We start from the raw sequence: 26722 nt of genomic DNA, 5'->3' as shown, positions 1-26722 counted from the left end.
AACTTGGCAAATTTTTGTTTGATATTAAAACATAGTCGCAATATGCAGTAATATTTGCTGAAATTTAATTTAAAAATGCTGAATTGACATAAATTTAATTAGTTTAATTACATATGCATTTGTATTTATAAAATTACTATCTAGATTTTATATATACGACCCTAAAAATGCTTTCTAAGTTGTAAGAAATTTTTTTTCAGAAAAACTTAATTAAAAAAAATTTTGATTAAAAAAAGACAACAGTTTTAGTTCCGTATTTACTTTTACAGTACGACAAGAAAAGCATAAACGACATACCAGTACTTTAATAATAATTTGAAGAACATATAAACAGTACGAATTTTCAAATCTCTTCGAATTTTCAAAAAAAAACTGCTTCATATTTTTATGTAAATTTTGGTATTTTTTTTTCTTAGCTAGTACTACATATTTTTTGGTCTTAAAAAATGATTTGTAAAAAATAATGCTGTGTAACTTGAAAAAAGATATAGAAAAACAGTGGAAATAAATTCTAAAAGCCAGGTAATTGATAAAATTGCACTACAAGATATTGCACAAAAAAAAATTAATACTTGAATAAAAACTAAAAATAAAAAATTATACCCTATTTTTGCATCTAAAAAACAAGAAAATTTTTAACCGCATTTTTAATTGTATATAAAAATATCTTAAATAATTTTGCTAAAATTTTTAATTGTAATACTACATTTAGAAATAAAGCATACTTAATTTTGATACAGTACATTTAACGTATAACAAAAACAGTAATTTTACTACAAATATATCATATCAAACATCTGAAAGGCTATAACAGGCATACGCAAAGCGTTAAGCAATAATTATCAGCATTTACAATATTAATACTTGTTAAGATAGGTCGAACAGTAATTCTAAAGTGACATTAGCTGCTTAACAACTATTTAAAAGCTAATATACAATATGGTCTTATACGGCAATGCTTACATAACGCCTATATGCCTACAACGTAACGATTAAAGATCACGTGACATTTTATAAATATTTAAATATACAGAATATTTACATAAAATACTGGATGGCAGAATTAGCGTTAAAAAAGGAAAAAGGGAACAAATAAATGATTGGTGTGCAAAATGAGTTGGTCTACGAATAACACTTGATTGAATGAGCAGCATATTTCAATATAAAAAAAAAAATTTTCTAAAAGTTTGGTAAAATTTCTAAAAATTCTGTAATATTGCTAAAATTCCAAATTCGTAAAAATCCTAAAATTTCATACACCTAAAACTAAAACAATTTCATATTAGCAGTTAAAAAATTAATAATGAAACGGCAACAAAAAACACTTTAGAGCCAAATAAATAAAAATACAAAAACAGGGTTTCCCCGAAAAATTACGTCGACTCGTTCGGTTGAATGGGAGTCGAATTCCGGGCTAATTTTGATCTGCTAAAAACACAGAAAAAAGTAAATAAACCAATATTAAGAACATAAAAAAACAACAGGAATTCAAAAAACGCCAATAAGCCTAAATTACGATACATTTATTGTATTATATATTAAGAGAAACGCACTAACTGTAAAAGTAATGCTAAAATATGATAAAAGTAATACAATAATAAAAGAAAAAAAATAATTAACAATTTAAAAATAACAATTTAAATTTTTTTTCTTATGTTTTAATAATAGAGAATAAAACGTGAAAAAAGAATAATTTCAATTTGTTCCTTACACTTTCACGGTTTAAATTTTTTTTTAACTATGCAGAAAATGAGAATCGAACCCCATACCTTAAGTCCCAACTGCTACGACTTAGTTATAACATTTATTTAACATAGTTTTAGGAAAAATATAAAACTAAAAACTAACAATTAAAATATTATTAACGTAAAACATAGCAAGCAGCGGGAATCGAACTTACGACCTACAGTTAATGTTTAATCCACTATTAATGTAAGCTACAATAAAAGCAAGCAGTGGGAATCGAACCAACGCACTACAGTTAGCATTTAACTTATTATTAACATTAGCGACAAAAAAGGAAGCAGCAGGAATTGAACCCACGACACCCAATTTTCATTTACCCAATTAATAACGTAAGCTACAAAATTACAAGAAGCGGGAATCAAACTAAAAACCTACAATTAGCGTTTAACCCATTATTAACGTAAAATTAAACATAGCAAGCAGTGGGAATCAAACCCACGTCCTACGGTTCGCGTTTACCGCATACTCAAAAAATGTAAACCGCGCAAAAAAAATTTAAGAAAATTGCAAAATTTTACCTGATAGATCCAGCTAACAGAGGATTAAAAGCATATAACCATCCATGCATATCTACGTCGTTAGCAGCTTGTAATACAAATCCCCTGTTCTGTGTGCAAACCGCAAAAGTATGCAGACACTAAAAAGAAAAAAAATGTTATTTTTATATTTTTTGTATTTATTTATCCTCGATGTGGGAAGGTCGATTTTACAACCTAAACATATAGTGACAACTATTCCCCCGACCCAGTCTTGGGTTGCCTTTGGCAGTTTTAAATATTATAGATTATTATTGCCCGATAATTAAGCTGCTGATTAAGTATTGGCTCAGCAGGAGTTCATACCGTTTATAGCGCCTTACTTAAGGGCACTAAGGCATAGAAACCGTGGGAATCGAACCCAGTATCTCACGTAGTAACGTAAAGTGTTCTAACCATTACACTATACCCTTAATTCTTAATATCCAAAACTAAAATAATTATAATCTACTTACGTGTTGGTGCTGCGGGTGCTGGTCGTTATGTGAGCATTCCACTACTGTGGTAGTTAAGTTAAACAAGCCACGTTCAACAGGGTCCTTATGGTTGTTGTACAGAAACACGTAAGGTCTTCGGACAACCACCCAGCGCTTCATCCAACATAATGTACCGGGTTCTAATAGCTTTAAGTAACCGCGGCGTGATACGACGGGGCTAGAAAATAGTAATACAGGGATTAAGTATAACACAGGTTTAGAAAATAAAAAATTGAAAAATATAGCACGGGATTAAAAAATAATTTTTTTTTTAATTTTTTTGTATATATCTTTATCCTCAATGTGGGAAGGTCGAATGTACAACCTAAACATAGAGTAACATCTGTTACCCCGACCTAGCCTCGAAGTGCCTGTGGCAGTTTGGGATATTATAGATGATAATTGCCGATAATTACGCTGCTGATTAAGTGCTGGCTTAGCAGGAGTTCATACCGTTTATAGTGCCTTACTCAAGGGTGCTACAGCATGAAATCAGTGGGGATTGAACCCACGACCTCATGTAGCGTTGCAAGTTTTCTGACCACTACATCACACTGCCGGTTATTTATTAGTTAACATTATACCACAGGGTTAAAAATACAAAAAAAAAATAATTTTGATTATTTATTTTTCTTACCTGACTCTAATCTCAGTAACGAACGGTAACAATCGAGGATAAACGACCGGTTCCTCGTATTCTGGTGTTGTTGCGCCACTAGCGGTAGGAGTGGTGTAAGATGACGAGAAAGGAGAAAGGGATCGTAAATGTGAGTGCAGTGAGCTACGATCGTTCAAAAAACTAAAAAAAAATTTAGTTGCAACCAAATTTAACAAAAAGGATTAAAATATTAACTGGCAGCTTGATGTAGTGCACTTGGCTTCACTACATGAGGTTCTTGGTTCGTTCCCCACTGCTCTTATGCTTTATCGCTCTTAAGTAAGGCGCTATAATTGGTCTCCTGCTGAGCCAACACTTGCTGAAACTCCTGCTGAGCCAACACTTAATAAGCAGTATAATTATCGGTCAATTATAATCTATAATACCCCAAACTCGAGACTGGGTTAGGGTAACAAATGTTACTTTATGTTTAGACTTTAAAGTTATCCTTCTCACATTGAGGATAAATAAATATAAATATAGTTAAGTATATTATTTTAAATTTATAGTTTTATTTCAGAAAATATTTCTATTACCTTGAATTGTGGCTATCAAAACTTTCATTGTTAAATATAATGCTGTTGCTTTGCACTATTTTGTGGGATGAACCCAGGTAACTTCCATCCAAACTTATACCACTATCTTTACTCATCTCAATCGACTGTAAATAAATTGTAAAATTGATTTAAAAATAAAACCGAAAAAAAAAAATTTTTTTTGTCAAAATTTTTTTTTTAATATTTGTCACTTTTCTGAAAAAAAAAATATATATATAAGATTGAACATCACTCTTTAAAATTGTTGCTAAGCAAGATGCTATAAACAGAACCAATTCGCTAAAAACACCATTCATGAAATAATATTGCAAAATAACTAGGCATTAATATTCCAAACTGCCAAAGGCAACTTGAGACTGGGTTGGGATAACTGATGTTGTGAAAGTGACCTTCTCACAACGAGAATAAATAAATATAAAAACATAAATTTAATTTAACATTACAAAAAATTGATTTTTTTTACCCCATTTATAACTGGTCGATCAAAAATACTTGGTATTCTATGCTTCATCAAATTTAAACACTGAAAAAAAATGGGAAAAAATTAAATACCCCCAAAAAATTAAAATTTTTTACAAATTTAAATATTAAATTAAATGTCAATTAAGAATATTTAAAAAATTTTAATTTAAAATTAAAATATTTTTTTCGAAACCTTGATCATCAAATTTTTCTCTTTTTCTAGTGTGTCCACATCTTTGTCGGAATCACACATGTATGTGTTCCCAGTCACACACTCTGTTGTCATGCTTCTGTGTACACCTGAGCGTAACACACCGTTCACTTTACCGGAACACATTTGCTCGTTAAGATTAAATTCACTAAAAAAATAAAAATGAATATTTTTTTTAAAAAAAATTTTTCTTTATTTTTAATTATTTTAAATATTTTTTAATATCTAATTTTTTTTTAAGTTTTAAATTTTTAAGTTTTTAATTATTTTTAATTTTAAATTTTTTTTAAAAATTTTTTTAATTTTAAATTTTTTTTCTACCTGTAGGAGCTCCCAATCCCTCTAGTGTTGACATTTTCACCATCCAGAATCTCCTGCTCATCTTGGGGATCACTCCCCTCTGGCTCATACTTTCTTCCGGATGCAAGTTGATCCGACATCATTGTATCTCGAAGCAGAAGAAGATGTCGAGTTTTTTCAACCTAAATTTTTTTTTTTTTAATAAAAATCTAAATTTAATTTTTTTTTTAATTTTACCTCCAAGATCTTCTCAAATCTTCCCAACTTCCACTGATGCTCCAAGATAAGATTATCTCCTCCAGGTCTCCATCCAGAGAGGTTCTCCTCTCCTCTTACATAAGTAGAGGATGTGTCCACAACTCTTCGTCTTCTTCTCTGCATCCCTGGGCTTCCGATCCGGAGGTTGTTGTACTTCAATGAAAGCTCATAAACTCCAGTAACTCGATTACTAAAAATTTTTTTTTAAATATTTAAAAATTTTTTCTCGATATGGAAAGTCGACTTCACGACCTGAACATAGAGTAACATTAGTTTCTCCGACCCAGTCTCGATTTACTTTTAGCAGTTTGGAATATTAATTGCCTAATAATTGAGCTGCTGATTAAGTGGTGGCTCAGCAGGAGTTTATACCATTTATGACCCCTTATTTAAAAACCCTACTCTGGGGTGGGAATTAAACCTGGAGTGGGAATTAAACCTAGGATCTCAGAGTGTAAATCCAACACCATAGAGTAAGGATTAAACCTGGGACTTCAAAGTGTAAACCCTGAGCAAAGATTGGGGATCAAACCTGGGGCCTCAGAGTGTAATGCCCAAAGCTTTGTGCCCCAGAGTATCTTAAACAAAGTTTTGCTTAATTAGGCTTACCAGTCTGTAGACTTGTTAGCAGCGGAAAATAAGTTTCGAAAAGTACGGCTTCCACTTAGTTTAGCATCTCTATTACAAACTCTTAAACATAAATCCTTGGATATTACTATGGGATGGGCACAGTTGTCAACCTGTAATATACGGAAAAAAATAAATTAAAAACAAAATATTTAAAATTCATAAATTTAAAGCACTTTATTTATAGACTTAACTAGTCAGCTATATGTTTGAAAAAAATTTAAAAAAATTTATTAATTAAGAAAAAAATTTAAAAATAATTTGAAGTAAGATATGGATTACTATTTACTATATAATTTGCATAGGTTTTGGTACCTCTAAGTAGATGGTTAATGTAATAAATATCTTGTCATTCGATGGTGTTACTCGATTCAATAAAATTGAATTATGTAGTGAACTGTCCCAAGATGATTCAAACCGATAAAAAGTTCTAAAAAAAAACAAATAAAATATAAAAAATTGAAAAACAAAAAATTTTTGAGTTTTTAAAATTTATTATTAATAATAAAAGGCACAGAATTTAATTTATTATTTTTAATTTAAAAATATTGCTTTAAAATATTATTTTATATTTTTTAGATAATAATTTTTTTTTGGTAAATCACCTTGTATCTCTCCCATATGAAATGCTTGCGAAAAATTTAAAATAAAATTATCAATTTTTCAAAAATTTTTTTTATATAGTAAACACTTTTTTATTATTAATAAAATAATTAATTTAAAGTGCTTACCGGTCATCCACAGGGGGATAAACATAATGTCCAGGAAAAAGGCTCAAAGACAAAGTGTTGTCGGTAGAATGTGGGCATTCATCTACATTCCTTTTATTCCTTATTCGACCTAAAAAAATATAAACGAAAATTATTAAAATTAAAATTAATCTTATAAATAATTGTTGCCTTAAACTAAAGTTCTTGGGTTTGATTCTTACTAAAGCCAAAAAGCAAGCTAGTAAATAAAAAAAAATTAAAAAAAAAATTTTAAAATATTTTTAAAAGGGGTTAATATTTTAAAACATTAGGGCTTTGAGCTTAAGGTCTTTAAGTTTGGTTCTTACTGACACTAATAAGTAAGTTTTGAAAATTTTGGTTTTAAACTAAAGGTCTTGGATTTGGTTCTTACTAAACCCAATAAGTAGATTATTAAACTATTAAAATAAAATTCCAAAAACTTTCATGAAAAAATTTACAAATTCAAATTTTACATACCCACAACTACTTCTTTGACATCCTTCCAAATTAGATCAGAAGCATGTTCATGTACAATAGTAACTGCTATTCTTCTTTGTATACCTTGGTGAAGTAGAAATATCCCAGTATTGCTTGATATATCTCCATTATGTTCTACCGAAACTGGGGTGTAGCTGTAAAAAAATGTAAAAGTTTATTTTCAAAAAAATTATTTTGTATTAAATTTAATTGAATTACATTGGTTGGGGAAATGGGTAGAGCTACTAGAGGTCCTAGGTTTGATCCTCACTGCTCCCATGTTTTATAGTTAAAAATAATTGTGATCAGCGGCAGTGGCATGGTGTAGTGGTTGGTTAAAACATTTGACTTTTATACTTAATGTTCTGGGTTTGAATCCCACTACTTCTATGTTTTTTTTGTTAAATTTATCGCAGTCGATGGCATGGAGAAGTGGTTAAAATACTTGGGTTTAATACTTAAGGCCCTAGGTTCAATTTCCACTGCTTTCATGTTTTGGTAGATAAATAAGCTGCAACTGGCAGCATGGTGCAGTGGTTGAAACACTTGACTTTATTACTTGAGGTCCTGTGATTGATCCCCAATGCTTTCACGTTGTAGCACCCTTAAGGGAAATTACCTTTGGCATGCTCAAAGATAACACTTCATTTAATAATAAAATAAAATATCGTTTGTTATTACTTAAAAATGATAAAGACAACTGTAGACAGGGTCTAGGTAATCTATACACCCTGTTTAAGTTATAAAGTCATCCCATTTAAATTAAGTATATTTAAAAATACATCAATTCCAATAAACAATATAATAAAAAGAACCAAATAACTCACTCTCCATGTGTTTCCAACTCGCAAATTTCTACCCACACCATAAGGTCATAAGTGCTTCTGGTGTGTGAAATCAAACAATTATTTGACAACTCTGGGTTTTCACTAGGGCAAATTGGAACTAAAAATAAAAAAAAAATTTTATAAAAGGCTTCAGTTATATTTTTTTAACTAAAAAAAATTTTAAAAAAGTTATTTTTTACCTGGCTTTGATAGTGGGGTCAATGAAATTTGTGATGGTCGTCTTCCATATATCAAACTAAAAAGAAAAAAATCTGTTTTAAATTTGTGGTGCAATATACACTATCAGGGTACGAATTAACGTTTAAAAAACGATTCGCTAAAAATAAGGTCGCATTTTTAGAGCAATTATTAGGTCCAAGTGATAATCTTCGTTTTTTTGTAACACTTGACGCGTTGCGTGGCATTTTTAAAATGTAACGTATTGTTAAACAATCGTTAAGAGTATTTCGCACAAAAAACGAGAAATTTTTGATTACTTTAAAGCTGTGTTATGTATTTAAAATTGCGCAACAACTAAACAAAATCGGGAGCTAAATTTACGCATTGCCAAAACATTAAAAGTTATTGTTATTAAATGCCCTATAGTAACCTACATTCACGCAGGATTATGTTAATGTAATTAAACTAGTGTGAAACCGGTTTAAAATAGATCGTAAAAATACACAAATATACACAAGAGTTTTATCACCGCCTGAACCTTTTTTGGTTGATTCGCTATTTCTAATATATTTGTAAAAAACGATTCGCTAATTTTAAAAACGACTCGCTTTTAGCGAACAGCGACCCGTTATTTCGTTCCCTAACTAACATATTTTTTTGCGAGTTGTGCCCATATTACTACAACTAAAATGCAACCCACTAAAAAAAATTATATTGTACATTTAAAAATGTAAATAAATAATATAAATTTGAATCTTGAAATAGTTTATGTAGCAAACTGTCTTTATTTAATTTTAATTTAAATAAATTCTTAAAAATTAAACTCACCCAGTTGAATCATCAGCATTTTCACTATCAAGTGGATGTTCGGAGAAGTGTCCGAAGATTTCAAACACTAGAGGGTGTTTGCTTATAAAATCAACAAACTCTTGTGTCACTTTAACACTCACCTACAAAAAACAAAAAAAAAATTTACAATTTAAAATTTTTTTTTTGCAATTTTTTGGTAAATTTTTTTTATAAAAATATAATTATTTGTTGGTATACACATATTATACTTACATTTTGTACATGGTAAAAGCCTAATGGAGCCCCAACTCCAGTATTTTTAAGCGGCTCAGTTGAAAAAGATTCTTCATGACGATTTAGAAAACTAAAATAAAAAATTAGTTCAATTTTTTCCAAAAAATAAAGTTTAATAATTTGAAAAAAAGTGCAAAAAATTTGAATAACAAAACAATGTTACTGTATGTTAATGCTATAAAATCGGCCTTTCCACATTGAAGATAAAATAATTTTTAAAAATTTATATAAAATGGTAAATTCTTACTTGAATTGGCAAAATATATTTGCGTAGGTTGTTGAGATTCCAACAGCATCTAGTATGGTTATTCGAAACTGGAACTCCGAACCAATTTCAAGATGGTTTAATATAGATGAAAAAGTAGAGGTACTGTCCTTTTTAGAATCTAAAAAATAAATCAAAAAAAAAATTCAATTTTTAAATAATCTATATATATAATGGAGATTATTGGACAATATTTATATTTATGTTTGTCTAGTTTATAGACCTACAAAAGAAATAAAACTGCCATTTATGGTGCACAGGTAGATTTTTTCATAGTACTTAGTCAAACTAGTAAAAATATAGCCTATAAAATATTAATACTGAAATTTTTTTTTTGAATTTTTAAAATTTTACCTTTATTTTCTGTCTCTGCAAATTCTTCACTAATTTTGAGCCCGGACTCTTTGGATGCTGATTCAGAGATCGAGTTATCAGCTGAGCTGTCTCCTCTTCCTTCTACAACCCTTACATTCTCATCTTCTGTAACTGACTCTTCATCTGATTCGTTAAAATCTTCCTCCAGCTGAAAAAAAAATTTTTTTTAAATTAAGAAGTAAAAAAAAAAATTAAAAAAATCGAAAATTACAAAAAGATATAAATTTTATTTTTACATTTTCATAGTGTTCATCAAACTTAATGAAAGAAGTTGCCGATTGTCTTCTACTTGTATATTGGATTGAAGCATTATTCCAATCTTCATTTTTGTAATTTTTTGTGTCTAAAAAACAACACAAAAAATATTTTGTAAAAATTATATTTTTAATTAAGTAAATTGTGTCTCAAAAATATTAAAAAAATTATTTTAAATTTAACACTTAAATCTAAAAAAAATTTAATTCTAAAACAGTTATTTATTTAAATTTTAAATCAATTATTGGGTCTAAAAAAATTCTAAAAAATTAATTTTTAGTTTAAATTACTCCGGTCTTAAAAAAATTTAGAATTATAAAAAAATTTCAAAATAATTGAATTTGAATTTAAATATTAGCAACTAAAAAATTTAAAATTATAAAAAAATATATCTAAAAAAATTTAAATTTAAATTAAATATTTGTGACTGAAAAAAATTTAATTTAAAAAAAAAAATTTAATATAAATTTAATAACTAGATTAATTTTTTAATTTTTACCAAGAATAGGTTGAACTGCAACTCTTAAAAACCCTCTTACTTCCCCACTTTCACTTACTACTGCCATCTTGTGGACAAGTGGAACTGGTACAAGTAGATTACTCAAATATACAAATCCTCTGCAAAATAAATTAAATAAAAAAATGTGATTTTTAAGTAAAATTACAAAGAATTAAATACACAGTAAAAAAAACATGCAGTAGATATTATATTTATTATATTTTAACTAAAACATGCTATTAATTTAGTTGTTAAAAATAAACACAAAAAATAGATATTTTTAAATTTAAATCAACTAAAGTCAAAAACAAAAAATATAAATTAGGTAACTCAAAAAATTTTTTTTTTATGTATTTTATAATGCTACATGCATTTTCTTTCATGCAAGAATTAAAAATCAATATCACAAATATTTATTAATTTTTATTGCAAAAACATAAAAATTTCACACACACACCTTCCAACGATATTAAACCAAGGTGTACGATCATAAAATGGGTCTTGCTGACTCAGCAAAGCATAAATCGCTGACTCATAATCAAGGTCGGACATCGATGATGACTTTGTCACACCAGGTAGTGGCGACATCGGACTATTACCAACCGATTGCGCATTTTTTGCCGACTGAACTTGTAAAAAATTCGATTCGGACGCAGATGTCGGAAAATTTTGCTGAGTCATCGATTGGGGGAATCTGGAATTAGGAACGGGGCTGTTTAGGGGTGTGTTGCCACAAGGGGGGGTCAGATCATTGGGGTTGTGTTGGATGCATGACAAATGAAACGTGGGGGTGGGAAAATTTCTTTTTTACGAACAAATAAAAAACATGAAACACGAACATGCCAAAGTAGTTACCCATCCAAAGTGAAGGGCAAAAAATTAAGAGAAAATCTCGTCAATTTTTAAAAATAAATTTAAATAAAAATTGTTTAAATATCAAGGACAAAGTTAAAACAGTTATGTTGTGTGTGATTTATAACAACATTTTTTTTTGTAAAAATTTTGTTTTATTTTTATTATAGAAATTAATCAAAATTTTGTCAATAAATTTAATTAAAAAAAAATTTACTAATTTAAAAGATAAATCACTATATAAATATTACCATAAATATTAAACAGTCTAATCTTAATCTATTTAAGTTTTTATAAAAAAATATCGCCTAAAATTACATAAAATACTTATTTTTTAAACCAATCTTGTTTGAAAATTAAAAATTAATTTTTTGTTTTACATTAAACAATAACCCCATTAATAAAAATAGAATAAGTATTAATTTTTCTAATAAATAGGTGATAAAAATGTTGTGTGTACAAAACAATGTAACTAAATGTGCTAAAAAAACAGACCAAAAAATCAACTAAAATTTTTTTTTTAGATTTAAAATTTTTTTACCTTCCAATTGTTTTAAGCCATGCCAACCTTTCTTTAAATGGGTCCCTGTTGGATTTGGGGGTACTGGGTGAGTCAGTGGGATATTGACACACTTGGTCGCACATTTTTCGCATAAGTTCCAACCTCTGCCTGTGTGTCACAAATTGTAAAAAAAAATTTTAGGCAAAAATTTAAAAAAAAAATTTCGAAAATTAAAAATTTTTTTTCTCGAAAAATCTTTTGTTTAACTTACTTTAATTTATTTAAAGACCAATAATGAGTTGCCCCATTTTTATGGTCGCAAACTTTCACTGCAACAATGGTCTTATTGTGCGGTCGTTTTTGCTTATTAAATCCAGTAGAGGGCAGCAAATCAGCAGGTAGGGGAGAAAATAGGGTGTCAGTAAGAAGGGCAAATTGAAACACAACCTTAAAATTAAAAAAAATTTAAAAATTTTAGTTTTAATCTCTTTAGCCATTTTAAAGACACTTGGCATTACTACATGAGGTCCAATGTTTGATCCCCACTGCCTTTAAGTTATAATGCCCTTGAGTTATATACCAACAATATCTATTTCAATTGATTCAAAAAAAAATCAAAATTTTTATCTAAAAATGGCATTAAGAAATTAGCTGAGATAAAAAATGAGGTCCTGGGTTTGATCCTCACTGGAACGCTAACAATACCTATTAAGGCTGAGTCAAAAATTTAAACAAAAATTTCAAAAACAATTTAAACCCTTTTTTTAATTTTTATTTTTTACTAACCTGTTTTTTCAGTTCAACACTAATAGAGTTGGCTTCCTTTAAAAACATTGCATTACCCCATAGGTCATCCCTAAGTGAGGTGAACTGAAATTTTCTCCATATGATCCAGACCCATCTAGCTAATTCCTCAGTTCTTTCCGTCCATTCTATAACTTAAATATAAAAATTATAAATTAAGATTTTTTTTAATTTGTAAAGTTATTAAAAATTTTTAGATGCATTTATATTTCATGAAAATTTTTTGAAAAAAATTTATTATAGTAATTTAAACTTTTTTTTAAATATTTATATCTTTAAGACTATATTATGTTACTCTAACCCAGAATTAAGTTGCATTTGTCAGTTTAGATATTTACAAATCTTGTGCTACTTTAAAAAAACTAACTAGTTGCAAAATAATAGTCCCTTACTTTAATATTTTAAAACATGGAGGCATTGGGAATTAAACTCCAAACCTAACACAAAAATTTAAAAAAAATAAAGCCTTTAACTTACCTGGAGTAATATCTTCGTTAACAATAGATTCGTTAACAATATTAGAAGCTTGTGTTTCTACTTGTTGTTTTAATTCTTCCAACCTGTTCTCATATTCCTGTATTCAGTTATTGTAACCATTTTTTAATATCATTTTTAATATTAAAATTATTTAAAAAACTTTTGATATGTCTTAAATATATTAAATATAAATAAATAGATGAAAACCTTATTATTAAGTATTTTTTTAATATAAGGTCCTGGGTTCGATCCCCACTGCTCTTATGCTGTAGCGCTCTTTAGTAAGCCGCTTTGAATGATATCAACTCCTGTTGAGCCAGCACTTAATCAGGAGTTTAATTATTGGGCAATTATAAATCTATAATATCCCAAACTGACAAAGGCAACTCAAGACTGGGTTTGGGTAACTTATGGTACTCTATGTTTGAGTCATGAAGTCGACCTTCCCACATCAAAGATAAATAAATATTTAAAAAATAGTATATAGTTTAGATTTGAGTAAAATTATATTTTTCTTACTTAAAAACTAATGGCAAAATGGATTTTAATATATATGGCACAATATACCCTTTGTTTTATTAAAACTATTATATCTTATTTTTAAATTTTTTATTTAAAACATTTTTAAATTTGAAAAATTTTTTGTAATGATGTTTTTAAATTAATTGTAAACCTAATTTTTCTACAAAGAAAAAATTTTGAAATAGAAAAGATTAAGAAAAAATTGGATAAGTAATTTTTAAAGGAAAAAGATGAAGCTTTAAACTTAAAATAAGAATAACTAAAAATTTTTAGAAACAAAATAAAAAATAATTCAAATTTAATTTATCTAAAAAAATTTTTTTTTTCCGAATTATTTTTACAAAAAACTCAGTGCAAATTTTTCATTTATTATATAAACCCAATACCAAACTACTTCACATGCAAATTATACCTGTACAACTATTTAATCTAATTAACTAAGGCAAAAAAAAAACTACTTTAGTACAAACACTACATGCAAAAAAATTTTAAAAAAATTAAAAAAATTTTTGCCTATCATAGTACACAACTATTTTTATGCTGATTTAAATTTTTTAAAAAATTTAAGCTAAAAAAACATAAAAAATACTGTAATTCTAATAACTGACATTATTATAACTATAACACAATTAGGCAAATAACTTTACTATTTAAAAACAATAACACTAAAATATATATTGTGCAACTAAATAGCTATGATAAATATTTTAATTTTTCCATTTTAAAATTTATTAAAACATTTGAAAAAAAATTTTTATTAAATTTTCAAAAAAATTTAGAATATCAAAAATTTAAAAAGTTTTCATATTCATCTTATAAGGTACTTCAATTTTTTAATATTACAAAAAAAATGATTTCTAAAAAATATTATTTCTAAAAAAAATTATATCTAAAAAAAATTATTTCTAAAAAAAATTATTTCTAAAAAATATTATTTCTGAATATTTCTTCTGAACGGAGGTTGATAAATCCCCTGAAATCCTATCTTCTTTTTCTCCTTTTCCAGCCCAATCTTACTTACATCCTCCGATCCTAGAGGCGGAAAGTCCTCATCCTTTGGAGTAAAAGAGGTGGACATATACGGAGGCGATTCACGCTCTTTCGGAAAAAAATCAAATTTTGATTTTTCAATATTTGTCGTAGCATTAAACGATGCAACAGCTTCTGAAGGTGGAAAGCTGTTGAAAAAATCAACTTGCGGCTTAGATTGATATAATTGCTGCTGATTTAAAGTATTTTGAGTATTTGAAGAATTCTGAGCATTTAGAGTATTCTGAGTATTCAATGTATGCTGAATATTTCGAGCATTTTGAGTATTCAAAGTAGTATTTCGAGTATTCTGAGAATTTAAAGTAGTATTCTGAGTATTTTGAGTATTCAAAGTATGCTGAGTATTAACAGGGTATAAATAGCTCTGCACAAACTGGCTATTACTATTAGCAGGATACAAGAAATTAGCCTGATTCAAAGACGTCGCCTGATTAAAATTCGCCAAATTACCAAACTGCTGGGCTTGGGTAATATAACTTGAAGATGGTGGGTAGAACACAGTCTGATTGCTTTGCATCCTTGGTGATGTAATGCATTGATATCCAGCTATTGGTGATTGGTTTGAGTATTGATATTTGTTATTCCATTGTAAGCTGTAGGGGGTTTGTTGATAGTTAGGCTGAGCAAGCATAGCAGAATAATTCTGTTGCTGGTTGAAGTACTTTTGTTGGTTTGATTGGAAGTTACACCAAGTGTTGCGGCGCTGATAAGACTTAGGCTGTGGTGATGGCCTAGTGGTGGTATTATTGTGGCGTAACTTAACAGAACTCTGGTCAACTTTTGGTGGAGTCGATTTTTCAGGTGGATTAGTGGTTCCTGAATTTTCGTTCTTATTTTCTTCTGTTTTTTCTTCCTCTTCTTCTTCAAATGATAAATTTCTTTGCGAAAATGAACAGGTTTTCCGTCTAGGGCCTTCAAAATAACTCCGCGGCGCAGATTTTGTTGTTTCTTTATTTTTCTTCGAAAACGAAAATCTTGGTTTCCAAGAATCATTCTCCCGCTCCTGTTTTCTCTTCTCTTTGTTGATCACCTGGAGTTTAATATTCTGTTGATGCCGCTTCTGTTGGTTTTCCCAGCGTACTCGACCTCGTCTGAATGCAACATCATTCTCCATTAACCAAGCAATCTGCTCTTCCTTTGTTTTTATCCAATCAGGAACAACGATTCCTGGAGAGGGTTTGCTGAAGTCATTAGACTGTATATAACGAGGAGAGGATGTACTGGATGTGTAGTTAGAATCCGGGATGCTTTCGTCGCCGTAAAAATTGGCAGTTTCGTTCTTTTCCGAGCTTGTCGTAGAAGATTTTGAGGAACCGATCACGAATTTTCGCATCAAGATCGATTTCCCGTATTGTGAGTTCTCAGTCAGCGCCTTTTCCATTTCCTCCATTTTGTTTTTCATCATTTTCATCTCGCTCTCCTTTCCCGCATTTTGCATTTTCATTTCTTGTAGAATATCGACAAGAGACGAGACGTTCGCTTTCAACTCTTTGACCTCATGTTTTTCTTGCAACACTGCTTTCTGCGACAAATCGATTTCGACTTTGTCGACTAAAGTACAAACGACATCTTTTACAGCATTTTTAAGGCTAATTTCTGCCGTGTCATCATCTTTTAAACAAGCTTGATAATTAGGACAATTCGACAATTTTTCAGAGTCTTCGCTACATCCTACTGTGTCCAGAACATCTCTTGCGACCGATTTCCAAGTTTCGAAAGGTTTCGGATCCCGTTTTCCGTATTTCTCACATAATTCTTGCAAGCAAAACACACACGCCGCTTCGATTTCATTTTTAGTTAAACTAAACCCCTTTAAAGCAACCTCGTAACATACTGCCTTAACAGCTTGAACCTTTATATCAGCCATAGTCAACCAGTTTCCCTTTTTTCTTTTTATATGAGTCATTGGCTGAAGACTGATCCCATATTGGTCACTGTCGCCGATGTAGTTTTTGTTGTGGCTGGGTAGGCCACATTTTGTTATGATTGTTTTCAATTTTTCGGGGCCCAAATCGTGACGAAGTTTCGACATTAGCCTCCAGCTCTCTTCACAAGACTGAAGCGCATAATTTTCATGTTCCTAATTTTAGTTCAAAATTATTTAATTTTTTCCATTTTTCATTATTTTGTTTGTAGTTAGTTGAAGGTTGTAATGTTAATTCCAGTGAGGTTAGAGAGAATTTTGGTTCCAGAAAAAAAAGAAAGACCAGAGAAGAGAGAATATAAAAAGAGAAAAAAAGAGAAGTTAGTAAAGTAAAAAGTTAGAGTAAATTTGAATTAAAAGTTTTTATTAAACAATTTGGTTTAATTTTTTGTGTTAAATATGATTTTAATTCGATTTTCATACTGTTATAATATTTTTAAGTCATTTTTTTTCTTTTTTATATGAGCGTGCAGTTTAATTCCTTTTTTTTAATTTATTTTTATTATTTTTAAAAAAACTTGCTTTTTTATTTGTTTGTTATTTCAATATCAGCAAATTTTAAAGTGAATATTTAATTTTTAGTTTTTATGTAAAGTAAATTTTCATGCAAAATGCATATTAACATTAATTTTACAATTATATTTATATTAAAACAAAACTACTTTAATTTTTTTAGTAAAATATATATATATTGTAATACCAGTCAATTGCCCACACTAAGGGTAGCATTATATTTATAGTAATATGATTGCAACTCTGGACATACATATATATATAAATATTACTTACTAAGCTCTATATATATATATAAACGGATTTCGGTAATATAGTATATTAAACAAAGTGGTCCCATGTAAAAATAAATAAAATTTAAATACAACTTACCAGTCTTTGTTGTTGTAGTAGACTATCAGCTTCTTCCTTTTCACGTTTGTAAACCAATTCCATTTCATGCAATCTAAAAAAACAAAGAATTTGTAATATTTTATTTAGTACTTATTAGCTTGAAGATTGCCATACAGGCTGCATTTTTACAATTTTTTTTAAATTTCATTTTTTTTCGATGTATAAATATTTACTTAACAATCTAAACATAGTGTAACATTTGTTACCCCAACCCAGTCTCATATTGTCTTTAGCAGTTTGGGATATTGGAAATTTATAATTGTCCGATAATTAAATTGTTGATTAAGTGGTGGTTCAGTAGAAGATTATACCGTTTATAACGCCTTACCTAAGGGCGTTGCACCATCAAAGCGGTGGAGATTAAACTCAATACCTCATATAGTGAAACCAATGATTATATATATTAAGCAATATGCTTTAAAATATATATATAAATATATATAAATAATAAAATAACTACAAAAAAAAAAAAAAAAAACAGGATTGGGAGTTGAACCTATGACCCCTGGTTAAAAATTGTTTAATTTACAAAAACTAAATTTTTACTTTCTGTCCATTTCTTGTTTCATGTCAATCCCCTGTTTTTGTAAAAGTTCTCGCTGAGCAAACGACCAATCAACAGGCTCGGTTGGGGACTCAATTGTGATGTCATAATGGCCGCGATGCTGTCGAGCTAAAAAATTTAAAAAAAATATTTTATTTTTTAATGAAAAAAATGCACCACATAAATTTTTTTATTTTTTTTTAAATTTATCATGTTTAAACATAACTAAATTGCCCACCCTATAGGTTACATTTTAATTATTAAAGTATGATCACAACTCTTAACCGATATATGCCTGTGATATTTTACCCGAGCACCACAAATGGCAGTTTAATTTATTTTGTAGGCCTATAAATTGGACATACATATATTTAAAGGTCTATTCTGCTCCATAATAAAAATTTTTGTTAAATTTGGTCCACTAGTGTTGTCATAGCATTATATATACTACAAGCTGCATCAATGCCCCACTATTCACCCTTGAGTCCAGCATTTACTGATATCTCGCAACAGCACACAATAAAAAAATAAAACCCAATACCTTATGTTGAAAATTTTAAGTTAAACAAAAATATAAAATTAGGAAAATACAATACCTTCATCAGGGTTAATGAATCTGAAAACATGATTTTTTCCGAGAATAATTCGACTTCCAGTTCTTAACACAGTGGGTTCATGGACTTCACGGCCATTTACAAAAGTCTGAGCATCTCCAAAGGGAATAATACTAACAACAGCTGAAAATTAAACACCAATTAAAAATATATATTTTGTATATTGACTAAATGGTGAAGGTAAATAAGATAATTTAATTTTAAGATTTATTTTAATAGGTTTTTATAAAGGTAATTTTGTATTTTTTGATAAATATTTTTTTCCTAATTTTTTTTTAATTTTTATTTTTTTGTAAATTTTTTTATCAAAAAAAAAAAAAAATTGGATATTTATTTTAACTACTAAAGCCCTAATGTCTTGTATTAAGACATAATCCCTTTAAATATCCAGTTAATAAAAATGTAAAGCACATATGCCGTTCTTATGCATTTAAAAGAGAAATATCAATAATCGAATTCCCTTGTTATGGAAAAATCAATGTTACTTAATAAAAGGGAAAAATAGTAATTTATATAATGACTTTACTGCCTTGGAATTGAGTTTAATGAATCAGAAAAAGAAACAAATTAGGATGGAAAATTTTTTAGATAAGTTATTTTTTTTTTTTTTTTTTTTTAAATCTAGTCAAAATAAAAAAATTGAAAATTAAGCAAAATATGAAAAAATTAAATTTTTTTTGTTTTATAATAATTTTTATTTTTTGTTAACATACAGCATTTTAAACAAATTTTAAAACTTTAATTTAAAAACTATTTTATCATTTATTTTATATAGTGTTATTATTTTATAACTAAAAAAAGAAATATAAATCTTCAATTACAATTTAAGATCATAAAAAATTTATAAATAAAATTATTATTTGTTTTTACTTACTGTCTTCAGGTGACAGTCTTTTGCATTGTAAAATACAGTGTTCATTCTTGATAAATTGACCACTTAATACTATATCTTGTGGGAGCTGGGCAGAAGCTAAGCCAACTCTGCAAAAAAAATTTAAAATTGATAAAAAAATAAATATAATCTTTGTATTCTTCTTTGTTTATTTATCCTTGATGTGAGAAGGTTGACTTCACAGCCTAAATATAGAATAACATCAGTTACCCCAACCCAGTCTGAGTTGACTTTGACAGTTTGGAATATTATTGATAATAATTGCATGATAATTAAACTACTGATTTGTTTTAGGCTTTGCAGGACTTTATATCATTTATAGCGCCTTACTCATGGGCACTACAGCATAAAAGCAGTGGGGATCAAACCCAACACCTCAGGTTTTAGTTATTATAAAGTAAAATTAACAAAAATTCATTTTTTACTACAAAAATTTTATTTGATATTTTAAATATATCCTCAACTTTTTAATTAAAATAAAGTTATAATATTTAAAAAAAGATTGTAAAAAAACATTATAAAAAAATTTAATTTTACGAACCTTGTTATACCATCTTTAATATAATACAACAGGCATTCAGACATCAGTGGGTCCTCGTTTAAATTTACAATATGGGGGGTTTTCTTAGGTGAAAACACCCCTAAAGTAGCCCCGTCCTCGCGCAGAGACACACCCAATTCCATGAGAGCGTTCTCTCTGAATAATTCATAAGTTTAATTTAAAATGGCTTTCTAGTTTAAGTGTATGCTGGCAAGGGTATTTTGCTATAGGCTAGACTATAAAAATCAATATTTTAGTTTTTGTATATGTTTTAAACAAAGTAAAATACAAACTTAGTTGAAAAACTTCATATTTTTGTAATATTTTTTACCACTTAACATCAGAAACCCTTATAAAAAAAAAATTGAAATATTTTAAAAATAATTTAAGTTAAGTTATATATTTTTTGTTAAATTTATTTTTCTTATTAGTAAGATATGGTGGCCAACTATTGATATATTATAGTCTTTACATCATGAAAATCAATATTCCAATAATTTTAACTGATTTTTTTTTCTAATATGGTATTTAGCAGTAAAATCTAAATCAAACCATTCAATAACAATTTTTTTTTTTTTTTTTTTTTTAATTTAACATTTTAACAAGAATTTAAAAAAAAATTAAAATTGAAATAATGATAAAAAAATTAAACCTTTGTTGTCGAATATATTCAGTTTTTCTTAATTTTTCTTCCCATGTTTCATTTAGTTGAGCAATTATTTTCTCCGATTCCTAAAAAAATAAATGAAAAAATAGAATTTTAAAGAATCAAGTATTTAACTTCGGTTTTAACAAAAATACTCTAAAAAACTCCAGCCGATCTATCTTTTATGTAATAGAGTTTAATAGACAATATATACATAATTGTATGTATATCCATATTAAAAGCATTCAAAAATTACCATTTTTGGTGCGCTGGTAAATTATTATTGGGAAATATTAGTTGTGACTATGTTTTGACTAACAATTTAATGGTTAATGGTAAAAAATGTTAAAAAACAGAACGTAGGGTGGGCATTTAACTAGAATATAACAATTACAATTAATATTACATAAAAAAATACCAAATTATATCCCCAAAAAATTGTTTTTAAATGTCAAAAAAGCTACTCATCTATGTCTATATATATTTTCAATATGTTCTTGGAATTATATTCGATATTAAAAAAAGTCAGGACCAAAGTTTATACCTTTATCCTTTCGATGGCATTTTTCTCCTGCGCTTTTGTACTTTCCTCGTTTGAATTATTGATAACGTTGTTGTCGCAGACATTTATACCTGCATTGAATAATTCATTACAAAACTAAACTAAAGTTTGGGTAAGCTACAGTAAGACATTAAACTAACTTTTATACTCAAAATTTTTTTTCTAAATTAAAAAAAAAATTTTTTTTAACTTTGCCTAAAAATTGTTTTTTAAATGAAATGTTTAATATTTATATTTAATAATAGTATTTTTAGCAATTTTTATGGTATATATACAAGACTAAAAAAATAAAAAAGGTACTAAAATTTTTAAAGGCAATTAAAATGGCAAATAATTTACATTTTTTTTTATAAAATTTTTATAACATTTTACAATGTTATTTCTAATAGACAGAAATTTTCTAATAGACAGAAATTTTCTAATAGACAGAAATAACATTAATTTAATTTTCGCATTTAAAGTTAAGAGAATTGATTAAAATATATGACTCCTTCCTTATTAATTATTTAAAGCCAGCTGTTAGTAAGGCTTAAAGTTTGGGTGCTTTTTGAATATTGTATTTCAGATGCTTAAAAAAAATTAAAAGTTGCCAATGTCATTTTTTTAGTTTTTTTAAACGAAAAACAAATTTTAAAATTATTTTTCAAAAAAAAAAAAAATTACAAAAATATTTAAAAAAAATTATTTTTAAAAGTTGTAAATTAAAAATATATTATTAAAATTAAACAAAAACCTTTATTATTTGTGGGGTTGGGCTTCTTAGCATTCATTAAACTTTGTTCATTTATTAAATTAGCAAGACCTTCAGCTCTTAGTACTTGTCTTAACCTAAGTACTTCTTCTTTCAGTTCTCTTATTAACTTAGCATTAGGGTCCTCGTTCACTACAGCATTACAACATATTTGTTTTGCCCGGTCAGCGTATCTGAATAAATATAAATATTTTTGTTTAATGTGTGGTCCAAAATGTAAAAGAGTCAAATTATAAGTGATATTGTAGAGATATTTTTTGGATCAGCAGCGTGGTGTAATGGTCAGAACACTTGGCTTTACTACAAGAGGTCCTAGGTTTGACCTTAATTGCTTTTGTTCTGTAGCACCCTTGAGTAAGGCGCTGTAACAGTTTGAACTCCTGCTGAGTCAACACTTAATCCGCAGCTTAATTATCAGGCAATTAAAATCTAGATTATTCTAAACTGCCAAAGGCAACTTGGGACTGAGTCGGGGTTACTGATGTTACTCTATGTTTAGGTCATAAAGTCGACCTTTCCACATTAAGGATAAATATATATTTCCCCCAAAAAACTTCTAGTTTTTTAAGTGCCTTCACAGGAATGTATTTTTATTAATTAATTTCAACTACATAAACAAAATAAAAATCATGTTGTACCTTAATGTACTTAAAGACTCGTCGTAATTAATATCAGCAGGGCTTATAGCAGCAATCATAGCAGTTTTTGAGTTTCCCCCTAAGTTCTCCTTTAATAACCATGTTAACACTGAGTCCCTGTATGGGATGTATTCACCACGCTTCTTTTTGGGTCTTGTCTGTAAACAAAATGACAAAATTTAATGGGTTTTATTTTTATTTGATTTTTTGACTGGCCATGTATAGTTGTTAAAATGAAGGGCAGCTTTACATAAGGTCCTGAGTTCGATCCCCACTATCTACATGCCGTGGTGCCTCCTTAAGTAAGACTCTAAAAAATTAAGACAATTTTAAGGCCGGAAACCAATTGCAGTTAAGTTTTTGGGCAATATGACAATGTCACTAAATGTTTTTAAACAGTAAGTCAACCCAAGACTTATGTATTTAGCCTTATTTATAAAAACAAATACAAAAATACATGCTAGGCATATTGCCTAAAAGTTATAAACATTCAGTTTCAAAGTCCAAAGTCCTTTATATGTTAAATCAAATTAAAAAGATTTGGATGAGTTTAAATGGCAAAATCTATAAAACATATAGAGCAGTAACTTCTACATCTTGAAAATTTACAAGTGCCCTTAAGTAAGGTGTAAGTAGGACTTAACTCTTAGCAAGCCCTTAAAATTCAGTATTTTGATAAAAACATCATTACCAAGACATTGATATATAAAATTATATTAAAATTTTTTTTTGTTTATTTTTTATAACACATTACTATAAAAATAAAATAAATGTTTAAATTTAAACATAAGTTATTTGTAAACATTTATGTAGGTTATGTTGATTGATGTGGACATTTATTAGGTTAAAATCCCTATTAATAACAGCTGTACAGGGATTTGATTAGGTAGGAAAATAACAACTGTTAGTTGATTTGTTTAATGTGGTATTAATATCTTTAAAAAATAATTGATTGTAAAAATATATTTATTATTTTAAATTAAATAAGTTTTGATAATTTAAGTTAAAATATAATAATTTTAGTAGGTATAATAGTGAATATATGTAAATAAAGTAAAAAAAAAACCTTTAAAAATATTGTTTAATAAATGGTAAAATAATATTTTTCAATTGATAAAATCTAATAAATATAAATCTATTGTAAATATAAATAAACAAATTTATTATTTTTACTTATATTATATTTTTTTTTTTTTTTTTTTACTACTACTTAAGATAATGTCGGTTATAAAAATTAGCCTAATGTTTAAAAATCAAAAAAAAATTTTAAATGATATTAAGCTTTAAAAAGACACCATATAGAATTTCAACACTTTTTAATAAACCAAAACACAAAAAACATAATAACCAATAAGTGTATATTACTTAACAGTAAAATGATATACCCCAAAGTCATATAAACATTCTAATTAACTCCAAAGGTCATAATACTAAATAGAAAATGAATAAAAAACCCGCATAGCACCCTTGAGTATAGAAAATGCATAAAGATCAATAAATAAATTTTTTTTTTTTTTTTTTTTAATTTTTTTTTTTATAATTTTTTTGCTTATTGTATGTATGTTAAAATTTTTGTTGTATAGTAAAATACAATTAAAAAGAATGTGCTAAAAATAAAATATAAAATACAATAAAAATTTAAATTTTCATTTTAAGTTTATTATTTTTATTTTAAATTTATTCATTTTCTTACAAAGTGGTTACTTGATCATATTAAAAATGTAGCCTGTTTATTAAAAATTTTAACAATTTCTTAGCCTTACCAAGAATTTTAAAATGTTAAACATAATTATGTTATATGTACTTTTATTGTAAAAAAAAAACTTTTTTGTTATAAAAAATTTCATTTGAAAAATTTTTGCGGTAATTTTTGTAAGAAATAAAAATTGTGAGTTATATCTTTTAGTGTAAATTACCAAATTAGGTCATACTTGATATAAAATTAAGGGTTAAGTGGTAGGAAATGATGTACATATATATTACCTATTCTACTGCCCTAAAAATAATAAACACCAATACATAAACTAATAAAAAGGAAGTAACCAAAACAATCACTATACTATGGTCATAGTCATAAAAAATCCCTAAAAATTTTTATTTTAACAACAAATCCATTTCTAGCTTATAGTGAACATAATATTATAATGATTTAATCTGTTTTTGGATCTCAGTTTTGGGGTTTTGAGTTTGATTCCCACTGTTGCCAAAAGAGAGTAAAAAATTATTTTTCAAAAAAAAAAAATTTTTTGTAGTAAAAGTATTTTCGTATAGTAATAGATTATTTTGTAAATAATCTATAGATAATTTACATTTACAACAAAAAACAACAATAAAAACTACAATAACTTACTATGGTTATTCCATTACAGTCCTGGTGCACAAAAAAAAATTAAAAAAACAAAATTAAAAAATAATTAATTTTAAAAAAAATTACACAACAATAATATCTTACAAATTGCACTATTAGGTATCAATTTAAAATAATAAAAAAGTATTTAAAGTATTCTGAATTAAAAAAAAAATAATTATTTTTATTAAAAAATAATTACCTGTTCGGCTAAGGCTGATATGACTTTACCAAGAGTAGTTAAAGATTTGTTAATGTTGGCTCCTTCCTTTAATCTTTTCCCCTTCGCTCCAGTTGATTCTGCCCTTTCACTACCAGCTAAATCAACCAAGCTTATTTTGCTCACCTAAAAAAAATATTTTTTTAATCATTTTTTTTAATCGAAAAATAAATTTTAATTTTACCTTTTCGGTATGCAGGTTTGTTTCTTTATCATGTCTGTTTTGTGTAAATACAATGCTAAACACACCATGTGATCTACTGCTCGTAGCATTCATATTAGTAGCAGCAACAGTTCTGTAAAAGAATAAAAGTTAAAAAAAAAATTAAAAATTAGAAAAATTTAAAAATGTAAAAAAATCGAAAAAGGACACAATTTAAAAAAAAATCTTTATTTACCTTGCTTTATTGCCTTCATCCATCAAATTATTGATATCATCAAAAGACTGCACTGCCAACTTAGACAAATCCTCTACATAAGGGCCCAACAATGGGTGCTCTCTTACTCTTAAATTCTTGTTGTTTTTCGGGTTTAATAAATCCCGTACCTGCTCACAATATATTTCCATGTAGCTCACTTCGACTGAATATGTTGTTGTGTCTTCATTAAGGTTGTTGTTAGCAGTTGATTCCGCAATTCGAGCAAATAATTCAGAGCACATCTAAAAATTAGTAAATATAAGTTTTTTTCGTGGGAAAGTCAACTTTATGACCCAAACGTAGATTTCAGTTACATCAGTTACTCCGGCCAAGTTTCAAGTTGCCTTTGGCAGTTAGGAATATTATTGATTATGCTAAGTTTAAGCTGGGAATTAAGTGTTCTGACCACTACACCAGGCTGCCAATTTTACAAAATAAGAATATATTTTATTAATTCACTACCATAAGGATTTTTAAGATTAAAATTACTTTTTTTAAAAATTTTTTGTTGTCAGTGAAAAAACTGCCTGTCTTAACTTATTTTTAACAAACCTGCGGTATGATCCCTCCATGTTCAGTAGAATCATGTTTTCCCATCATAGTATAACTTTTCCCTGCACCGGTCTGCCCATAAGCAAATATACAAACATTATACCCATCAAATGCATGCTGCAACATTTCCACGCCCAGGTCATCGTACACTTGCTTCTGGTTAATAAAATTGATGTCATTATCGTTGGTATGGGACCAGTAAGAGTAATCAAAGTTAAAGCTTTTCGGGTTTTCCTTGGGTTGTTTCGGGTTGACTATAACAGTCGTTGCCCCGCTCATTTGAATAATACATTTCGATTTGTATTGTTTTTCGCGGCTATTAAATGGGCGCACACGAACCGCTACTTTTACTGATGACATTCTTGAACGAAATAGGATTTAACCATATATAAATATCCTTTTTTTTCTAGGATTTTAGTTTAAAATTTTTTTTAAT

The 26722-nt window shown here is 27.7% G+C and overlaps 1 protein-coding gene across 4 annotated transcripts; it reads right to left on the bottom strand.

The window, feature by feature from the left end:
• Positions 1 to 470: 470 nt before the first annotated feature.
• On the bottom strand, positions 471 to 26722 carry LOC145752074 (kinesin-like protein KIF1A). Of its 4 annotated transcripts, XM_082568277.1 has the most exons (41): positions 26287 to 26722; positions 25714 to 25976; positions 25500 to 25611; positions 25298 to 25441; positions 25099 to 25119; positions 22749 to 22906; positions 22093 to 22283; positions 21342 to 21430; positions 20804 to 20883; positions 20152 to 20307; positions 19593 to 19699; positions 18701 to 18841; positions 18107 to 18233; positions 17540 to 17612; positions 13159 to 13255; positions 12664 to 12815; positions 12149 to 12324; positions 11917 to 12045; positions 10981 to 11217; positions 10524 to 10642; positions 10006 to 10112; positions 9749 to 9917; positions 9377 to 9515; positions 9109 to 9199; positions 8875 to 8996; positions 8067 to 8122; positions 7867 to 7984; positions 7040 to 7194; positions 6563 to 6671; positions 6437 to 6460; positions 6147 to 6261; positions 5814 to 5944; positions 5184 to 5394; positions 4968 to 5128; positions 4629 to 4794; positions 4437 to 4496; positions 3953 to 4077; positions 3396 to 3557; positions 2738 to 2936; positions 2265 to 2383; positions 471 to 1428 (listed from the first exon to the last, which is right to left on the bottom strand). In XM_082568277.1, exons 1-41 carry the CDS (start codon positions 26644 to 26646, stop codon positions 1374 to 1376), a joined length of 5526 nt encoding a protein of 1841 aa, XP_082424403.1. In that variant the 5' UTR covers positions 26647 to 26722; the 3' UTR covers positions 471 to 1373. The 4 variants fall into 4 exon arrangements, with proteins under 4 accessions (XP_082424403.1, XP_082424405.1, XP_082424404.1 ...); XM_082568279.1 differs by lacking the exon at positions 6437 to 6460; XM_082568278.1 differs by lacking the exon at positions 25099 to 25119.

This window comes from Corella eumyota, chromosome 5, assembly GCF_963082875.1.
Source record: "Corella eumyota chromosome 5, kaCorEumy4.1, whole genome shotgun sequence".
Taxonomy (NCBI): domain Eukaryota; kingdom Metazoa; phylum Chordata; class Ascidiacea; order Phlebobranchia; family Corellidae; genus Corella; species Corella eumyota.
Note: the sequence above shows the minus strand (reverse complement) of the source record. Positions and strands in the feature narration are given on the sequence as shown.

Coding starts and splice junctions, on each gene's coding strand:
- LOC145752074 (XM_082568277.1), bottom strand. CDS start 26,646: ATGTCATCAGTAAAAGTAGCGGTTCGTGTGCGCCCATTTAATAGCCGC. Junction 9,200..9,376: donor AATATATTTTGCCAATTCAA/GTAAGAATTTAC, acceptor TTTTTATTTTAG/TTTTCTAAATCGTCATGAAG. Junction 1,429..2,264: donor CTGTTAGCTGGATCTATCAG/GTAAAATTTTGC, acceptor CTGTGTTTTTAG/CAGATCAAAATTAGCCCGGA.